The sequence below is a fragment of the Fragaria vesca genome, linkage group LG7 (assembly GCF_000184155.1).
Source record: "Fragaria vesca subsp. vesca linkage group LG7, FraVesHawaii_1.0, whole genome shotgun sequence".
In the NCBI taxonomy this organism is placed as follows: domain Eukaryota; kingdom Viridiplantae; phylum Streptophyta; class Magnoliopsida; order Rosales; family Rosaceae; genus Fragaria; species Fragaria vesca.
Window position 1 is genome coordinate 19,803,186 of NC_020497.1, and position 8,395 is coordinate 19,811,580.

An 8,395-nucleotide genomic window follows, 5' to 3' on the forward strand; every position below is an offset into this window, starting at 1 on the left:
CTTTTCTCTTTCAACTCCTTTTCACAGTGACGAATTTTTGTTTTCAACTGTTCCAGTTCTGTTTCAGCACTCCCTACAGCTCTTTTGGCATCACCCAATTGATCTTCGAGGCATTTATCCTCATTTCCACTACTCTTGCCAGCGATTACACCCTGGAAACATTAATGAATCAAAAATCATAGTGATTCCAAGAGTAACTCGCACACCATGCAAGCCTAACATGTGACTTAGATGAACAAGGTATAGGCAACACATAGATACACTTTTTACCTGGTACTGAGTCTCATACTCATTCAGACTATGAGAAAGTTCCTCCGCTCTCTTTTTCAAATCAGCAGCTCCTTCTTCAGCATTTCTTATAGCACAGTCCCTATCTTTTAGAGACTGTTTCATGTCTTCAATGTTGCTAGCAATCTGACAACAGAGAGAGGCAAATTCTATGTTAACATAACCATTTCAGACAAAGCATGTAGCAAATGATTGCATAACAGACTTAAAAGAGCTTGGTGTCATACAAAAGAACGCAGTAAGTAATACGATATATCAATTACCTTTCTAGCATTTTCATTTTCAGTGTCAAGATTGTCCGTCATATTATCCAGTATAGACACTTCCCTCACTACATCTTGAGAAAGCGCATCTACTTGGTTAGACAGATTTTTTACTTCTCCACCCATACTAGCCTCCTTTTCAGCAGTCAACTTGGACACTTGTGTTTCCATTTCCTTTATTGTTGCCTGCATCTTTCTGGTATCATCATCAACCTCAGAAATTTTGGCCTTCACATGTTCCACCTCACAAACTGCACTGTCCCTAATCCTCTCCGCTTGAACATATTCATAAGCAATGCAAAACCTCTTGAGCCGATCCAAGTCAGCATTGCCATTAGCCCATTGCATATACTGTGTCCTTTCTCTCCTCAACTTGTCCAACGCAGGCAGTATCTCATGGTCAAGAAGCTTATTAATCTCCTCAACTTTACTCTGCTTCTTCTCAAGTGTTTTAAGAGCCGCTTCCTTTTTGGTCTCATACATTCTCGTCCCGGCAGCCTCTTCAAGCATAGACAAAATCTCCGGCGGTTTCATATTCAAAACCTTGGTAATCCGGCCTTGCATAATCAGAAAATGCGGATTATTCACATTGAGCTGCACCGAATGAAAAAGATTCTGGACCTGACTCGGCTGCGCAAGTTTCCCGTTGATCAAGTACTTGTTCCTCCCACCAACCACAATCTGATATAGCAACACCAACGAATTCGTATCACACACTCAATAATCAGATTCATTGATAATTCCGGTTGCAATCAGAAGCATTACAACCACTCCACTACTACATCAACTTATAACTAAATTCAACCTAAGAAATAGTGATAAATTAAGCAAGAAACCCTAAATCTCAACTACTTATCGGCTTAACTAAACTCCGGTTGTGATTATCTAACTTCTCGTAACATTACTACAAACTTAATTACTTAAATTCAACTTCAAAACAGTAAGAAAGCCCCAAAACTCAACATCAAAAACGACATTAAAATTCCACAAACGACATACCTGCCGTGTGACGGTGAGCTCCGAATGGGCCTCCTACCCGAGAGGACTGCGCGCCCGGTCCGAATTGTCGAAGACAATCGACACGGTGGCCTTAGTAATTCCGGCCTGGCCTTGCTTATACACCAGCTCCTGCAGATTGGCGGCCCTCACTTGCTGTAAATTGGTGATGCCCAGAACGAAGCAAATCGAGTCGAGAATGTTGGACTTACCCGACCCGTTTAGCCCGGTTATGGCCTTGAAAAACGGGTCGAATCCCGGCACCACCGTCCGCGTCGCGTAGGACTTGAATCCTTCCAAGGTCACCTCCTTGATGTACATAGCTGCGCTCGCCGGAGAGCTACGGGCGCTATTCGGTGACCAATTTTGGAGAGATTTGGGGTCGGTGATAGATCGGAACCCTAGAAATTTGTGCTTCTGGTTTTTGGTTTTGGGAAGTTGAAAGTCTGAAATGAAATGGTTCGATTTTTTTTTTTTTTCCGCTTTTCGGGTGGGTTCGAATTTTTAACCCTAGACAAAGGCGGGAAAAGAATTAGATATTTAGGCCAGTGATTTATATCTTGGGCTTTATCTAACTGTGTATCTCTAGTGCTATAAAGCAAACCCTTTAAAAACTTCATCAAATTATGTTTTTCTTAAATTATCCTTAACGTGTTTAATTATAATGTTCTTCCTAAATTATCCTTGGTAAATCAGTTTTTCAAGTTTGAAAACTCATTAAAAACGATCAGGTGAAGATTTTTGAAGTTCGTATGTTTTGAAATTGTTTAAAAATCATGATTTACCAATGTGAAGACTTTGGTGAACATATAAGAATATGAGATTTTTGTCAAAAAAAATGTGCTATAACCCACGATTTCGGATAAATATCACGATTTCGAACTTCTTATTTTCTTAAAAAAAATCTCTGCAGTTGGTTCCTATTGTAAAACTGGTGTTTAAAAGTGTTTTCAGGAGCAATTTCTACGATATAAAAGAGTCAAAACTTTCTTCTCTCAAACAGACTGGTTCAGTACAACAGGCTACACTCGCATTGTCCATGTTTCTATAGTCTATATGTATGAATATCTACTCACCTCTTTACAACACTAATTGACTGCATATTTCTCTACATATACAAGAATCAATAATGCCATTTGGGTCTTTCTTCCTCTTCTTTTTCGGTCAACTCCCGGTACTGATACCACTCTGCTCCAGACTTGCCCGCTGGGATTGGAGACCTAACAAATATTTCGACTGGCTTGGGGACATGCACAGCTAAATGCAGTTCCCCTGCAGTTTTTTCTGAATTTGAATCAGAACTTCTTAATAATCTGCAAATAGGTTCAATACTAATCCACCCTAAGCCTGATATAGCCACATCACATGCTGGCCTGCATACAAGGAAACGAGAAGAATTCTCATATTAATTAACCAACTAATTTGATGGAAATATCAGAACTGCAATACTCATATGAATGATTTACCTTTGCACATCTTCAACTTTTATTTGCACTTGACGCTGAGAGTCGAGACCTCTCCATTCATCTGCTCTTTCTTTCCCAGTTGGAGGTGTCAGTAAGACTCCAACGTGTTTCTGCAACATGTTAAAAGGCACAATACAATCACACCAATCAATTTAAAGAGAAAAATATCATGCACACCTTTAAGGCCGGAATAGTATCACATTTTCGTAGTGTCAGTAACATAAAAGGGTTCACTTTAATTGTTTTCAAAATATTTTAATGCTTCATAAGTCAGCTGTACTTGGGAAATCAGAAACTATGAATTTCAAGTAGGACCTTGATTACCTGGTAAAATTCATCTGCCTCATCAGTTGGTACCATATGAATCTGAAGACTCTTTGGCCCATAAAACGTTAAACGTGTTTCAGGGAGAACCTGAAATCAGCAACATTTGATTAGTCAAGAACACAATATATGCGTCAGGCGGATAAAGCAATGTATCTGAATCTACAAGACCAAACCAAACCTTTAAGACATCTACTCTGACAAGACCTCCCCAGAATATTGAATAGCCAATCAAGTCATTGGAATTGCCTTTCCTTGTTGTTCCATTTCCAGAAACCTGAGAATTCTGGAGAAGGATAACAAACGGTCAACAACTCAGAGATACGAAAGGAAAAACCAAGAGAAGAAGGAAAAAACGGATAATAACTTACAGGCAAAGATTGACCCCTAAGACGACTTTGAGGAGCAAGGGAAGGTAGGTCTTCTGAATGAACCACTGCTGCTTGCCTATGGTGGAGATGAACTCCAGGTGTGTCATATAATTTCTGCAGATAATAAAAGGTTACTGTACTAAACTCCAAAAGGTCATTGGTAAAATACAGATACTGTGGCATACCCCTCCTCCTAGGAAAGCGTTGATTTGAATTGGACCCAAGGTAGTTCCAGGAACAGCAGATTGTATTGGTTTGTACTTTTGCGCTGATGCGGCAACTGGATCCTTTTCCGCCATCAGTTCTGGTAACAGTATTAACAAGTCAGTTCAAAAGAAGAATGACCCATTCAGAAAATTAAAACCTGGCATTCATCTAACTGAAAAAGAATTGCTATAAACTTCATGTCAACCAAAGGCAACAAAACATGAATAGATGTCAACTTATGAACTTACTCAGTAAAGCACTGATGAAAGCTGATTTCCCAACATTTGCGGAGCCCTACAGAATAAGGTAATATAAACTATCAGAGATGCAAAAGCGTTTAAATAGGTCAAACAAAAGTAAGCACCAACTAGAGGATAATTGATTTAGAAGGCAAAGTTAGACAATGACAGCTCTTTTGTTTTTCCTCCTTTGACAAGCATACTGATGGCTGACCAAGACACCAGGGGTAGCTCACCAGGACTTGAGACAACTCCATACATCTTGCCAATTCGCACACACAGATCTCTTAGACAAGATCGAACATAGAGAATAACTCAATTTGAAAATGGCAAGGAACAAAAAGAACTCTACTACTGATATGACGAAAATGATATATGACTTTTTGGATTTCAAATGAAAATCAGTAACATGACTTGAAGGCATGAAGCTTTTCATGGATAAATACCCGTAAAGAAGCATGTACTGATTCAAAAGTTGAAATTTCATACAGTCGACAGTTAAAATCCTAACATGTGATTGAAAATCAATAAAATTGTTCACAAAAACCAAACACTCCAAGAGCAAGAATAAGCAAGAAAGTTCTTCAGGTTCTGAAAAGTGTTAAATTCACTTGACAAAACCACATACTCAGTACTAAGTAAACTTCCCATCAAGAAGCTCACCATAACATACACGTCGCGCCCCTGCACCAATAAACAGCCAAAGAACTCAATTTGAAGTTCATGTAAATGATAGATGTTCATACTTAATTTCATTCAACAGATAGTACAAATTTACAATGTATCATATTCTTCTGTTGGCTATAATCAACTAACTGATATCAATGGCTTTAGTCAGGTTAATGAATTTCACACATGAAATGCACATAAACTGAGATGTAAATACCTTCTTTTCCTTTTGAATCTCTGATGCAACTCCAGCTACTCCAACCAAAGACTTTGAACTCGTCAGATGAACGCTCATAACACTGGAAATAAGCACCAAGGAACTCTTTTAGATAGACACTATATATATAAGTAAAAGCAAAGGCTAAGGACACAAAACTTACTTAAGCTTCTTCTTTACAGTGGCCTCTACAACCCAATCACCAATGCAATTAAAATCAGTCCCCTTGGGAAGTAAATCGATCTGTCAATAGAAAAGTGCAATTAGAAAGCCGCATGCATCAATGTCACCGTCATGTAAGTACCAACGAGCTGCATAATACCTTAGTAATGACTAATATAATGGGATTCGCACCGGCCAAATCACGCACACGAGCCAAAAAGCTACCATTGAAGTCCACAATATCAACCTACATTCCAATAACCATTTAAAAACAACCTACATTTCGCAACGCAACTCACTCAAAACCAAATGCCAGCAAGTAGTATACCAATTTAACTATCAGCGCTCTCTCGTAGCGCAAATGCGAAAGCTTCTCCCGAAGCTGCTCCGCCATGATGAACTGTTTCCCGCCAGAATAACCCCCATTCCCGCCCACAGCAGTTATCATATGACCATGAGACAGAAGCTTGCATCTTCCACATATAACAGTTTTAAGCTGGTGGTGCTTCTTCTTCTGCACATCAAACAACACCAAAATATATCAACACAACATTTCTAGCAATCAAATTTTCCTTCATTCAAATCGGAGCAAAATAACGAAACATTAGGTCAAATTTGAGCATAAATCATACCAATGCATATGTCTCCGGGTCGGAATAACCCGGAGCATCCGGCTCCGAAGTCTGTAACGGAGCTCCGCAGCCGTAGCAGCAAGCGACGGCGGTGGAGAGCTTCAGAGGCTTCTCCTTGAGGCGCTTCTTCTTCTTCTCCTTGAGAATGATCTTCGCGGCGTCGAAGGAGCGGCGGCTTTCGAGGAAGCGGTCGCCGGGGGTGGGGGCGGCGGCGCCGGTGCCTTCGGGTTCGGGTAAGCGGGGCTCCGGGAGCGGTGGTTTGGGGTGGGAAGGAGAGAAACGGCAGAGGATGAGAGAGGGGTTGGTGTGGTGGTTGGGGACCTTGGTGGTGGGGATAGTGTTTAGGGTGAAGGGAGAGAGGAAGGAGGAGAGGGTTTTGGGCGCCATGGCCGTTAATGGGTTTGGAGGATTTGGTGGTGAGGTGGATTTCAACGAGGACCAGGATAGAAGGGAAGAGAAATAAAAAAGCAAAAAAACAATTTCCGCTGCCGGGAGTCGAACCCGGGAAAGAATCTTTAGCTTGACCAAGTGAGTTGTGCTACAGCGGAATTGTTGATCATGTATGATGTGAGCTTATTATAAAGTTTAGATACGTTACCAATAACCAAAAAAAGTTGTTCTGCTGCCGGGAGTAATTTATCAGTTTGACCGTTACAACGGATCATATATGATGTGAGCTTATTATAAAGTTTTAGATACGTTAATAATAACAAAAATAGTTGTTTTATTGTCGGGAGTCGAATCCAAGATAATTTTCTGAGCTTGACCAATTTGTATTGTGCTACATCAAAATTGTTGATAATGTTGATATAAATTTATTATAAAGTTGTAGATAGGTTAACAATAAAAGTGGTTTCTTTGTTCCACTGCCGGGAGTCAAATCCGAGTGAACTAACATGACCATTTGTGTTCTGCTACAACATAATTGTTGTTAGTGTAAGTTGTTTAGGTGAACAAAGATATTTACTCTAAGACCTTGAGTCCAACCCAGTTTGATAAAGGATTGCTTTCATGAATTGAACACACAGGTAAAAAAGTTCATTAGTACTGGCTAATTACACACATTAAGTCAAAAGGGTGAGTCTGGATGAACTACAAATGTTACAAAACAAGCAAGAACTAATGCCTAAGCCATAATCTAAGCTCGGCTCTACACTGCAATGCCATCTGCATTGTTCCTAGTAAGAGAATCTTGAACAGGGTACACAACATTATCATATAGAAGGCCAGCAACTGCAGCACCGATCAAGGGTCCGACCCAATACACCGCTTGGTTCTTGAAGGTACCAGTAATGACTGCAGATCCAAATGCACAAGCCGGGTTCATGGATCCGCCGGAGAATGGCCCGGTGGCCAGAACGTTTGCCCCTGCCATGAGTCCAATTGCTAATGGCCCCATAGCCCTCAATGCACCATGTCTAGGATCACCAGCAGCATAAACAGTGTAGACCAGGGCAAATGTTAGGACACCCTCCAAAACTGAGGCTCCAAATCCTGTCATTTCTTCTGTAATTGCATATGTTGGAACATGCTGCATGGTCAAGAAAACAAAACCTAACTATAAGAACACAATGCATTTGGATTATGACCCAAAACTATCCTTAAGTTTTAGGGTTAAGGGTTAGGGTTAGGGTTTCTAATTCGAATATTAGAAGAAAAATAATAAAGTATACCTGTCCTACAACAGTGACTCTCAAGAGAAGGCAAGCCATGACAGCAGCCACCATTTGGCAAATCCAGTATATGAGGGCAATGGGGACACTAATGTGACCTCCGACAGCCATGGCAAAGGTGACGGCCGGATTTACATGGCCGCCGGAGGTGGATGCCGAGATGTACACGGCGGAGGCCAGTGCAAAGGCATTGGTCATGGCAACCAACACCAGACTTGCTGGGTCTGATGCAGCATCTGGCATCAACTTTCCTGCCACATCAACAAGATCGAAGTGTAAGAAGTAAATGAAACAACAATTTAACTATTTTCATACTTTCATTAATGCTTGTAGTGTAACAGAGTAACAGGCTCTACAATCTTTAAAGAAGTTAATGAGTGAGTAATGTGGTCAAAGAACGCGTGCAGGAAATTAAGGGCTCCATTCCACACATGAACCCTAAAACAAAACGAAAGACAACCTTTGATTACTTACTGGAGGACATCAGAGAACCGATGACGGCGAAGACGAAGAAGAAGGTAGAGATGAACTCTGCAAGATAAGATCGGAGAGCATTGGGAGTAATTACTTGTTGGAATCGAGCGGTCAGCGCAATCCTAGCCATTTTTGGCCAAACAAGATGAAAGATGAGATATGATATCGATGGTAACAATGAAATTTGATCGAGGTTTAACAAGAGAAGAGGGAAAGAATAAGATCGACGAGCAGTGAAGGCAGGAAGTTACTGAACTATGTGTACAGTTTGATCTCTGGTGGAGGAAGTTATATATTGAACCAAGTGGTGCAACGCTTTTGGCGAAGGGATGTGAAGGTTATGCAATTCGAAATGAAACATGTTATTGTTAACCGCCAAAGCAAACGTGGTCATGTTCATGTAAGTTTGAGACA

The 8,395-nt window shown here is 40.7% G+C and overlaps 2 protein-coding genes and 1 pseudogene across 3 annotated transcripts in view; all 3 read right to left on the reverse strand.

Annotated features, from left to right (window-relative positions):
- LOC101308036 overlaps positions 1-2,294 on the reverse strand; it is a 28,799-nt pseudogene extending 26,505 nt beyond the window's left edge. Inside the window, exons 1-4 of the transcript XR_185367.1 lie at positions 1,551-2,294; positions 552-1,232; positions 271-414; positions 3-152 (exon numbers count right to left, since the gene is read on the reverse strand). The product of XR_185367.1 is annotated as an uncharacterized LOC101308036 (transcript). The remainder of the gene's footprint in view (positions 1-2; positions 153-270; positions 415-551; positions 1,233-1,550) is intronic.
- Positions 2,295-2,507: 213 nt separating this feature from the next.
- Positions 2,508-6,221, reverse strand: LOC101301911 (NO-associated protein 1, chloroplastic/mitochondrial-like). Its single transcript, XM_004307754.1, has 13 exons — positions 5,835-6,221; positions 5,531-5,716; positions 5,363-5,449; positions 5,204-5,283; positions 5,041-5,122; positions 4,818-4,838; positions 4,164-4,209; positions 3,894-4,012; positions 3,709-3,822; positions 3,519-3,623; positions 3,338-3,427; positions 3,014-3,123; positions 2,508-2,920 (listed from the first exon to the last, which is right to left on the reverse strand). Exons 1-13 carry the CDS (start codon positions 6,219-6,221, stop codon positions 2,671-2,673), a joined length of 1,677 nt encoding a protein of 558 aa, XP_004307802.1. The 3' UTR covers positions 2,508-2,670.
- A 763-nt stretch (positions 6,222-6,984) lies between these two features.
- LOC101308332 (probable aquaporin TIP5-1-like) lies at positions 6,985-8,111 on the reverse strand. Its single transcript, XM_004308994.1, has 3 exons — positions 7,982-8,111; positions 7,508-7,758; positions 6,985-7,365 (listed from the first exon to the last, which is right to left on the reverse strand). Exons 1-3 carry the CDS (start codon positions 8,109-8,111, stop codon positions 6,985-6,987), a joined length of 762 nt encoding a protein of 253 aa, XP_004309042.1.
- Between the last annotated feature and the right edge of the window lie 284 nt (positions 8,112-8,395).

Bases quoted from the DNA above. Each gene is read 5' to 3' on its own strand.
- LOC101301911 (XM_004307754.1), bottom strand. From the start codon at position 6,221: ATGGCGCCCAAAACCCTCTCCTCCTTCCTCTCTCCCTTCACCCTAAAC. The intron at 3,823-3,893 runs GTATGCCACAGT...TATTATCTGCAG, and splicing joins ACGCTTTCCTAGGAGGAGGG to AAATTATATGACACACCTGG. The intron at 3,428-3,518 runs GTTTGGTTTGGT...TGCTGATTTCAG, and splicing joins TCAGAGTAGATGTCTTAAAG to GTTCTCCCTGAAACACGTTT.
- LOC101308332 (XM_004308994.1), bottom strand. From the start codon at position 8,111: ATGGCTAGGATTGCGCTGACCGCTCGATTCCAACAAGTAATTACTCCC. The intron at 7,759-7,981 runs GTAAGTAATCAA...TTGATGTGGCAG, and splicing joins CGGTTCTCTGATGTCCTCCA to GAAAGTTGATGCCAGATGCT. The intron at 7,366-7,507 runs GTATACTTTATT...TTGACCATGCAG, and splicing joins GAGTCACTGTTGTAGGACAG to CATGTTCCAACATATGCAAT.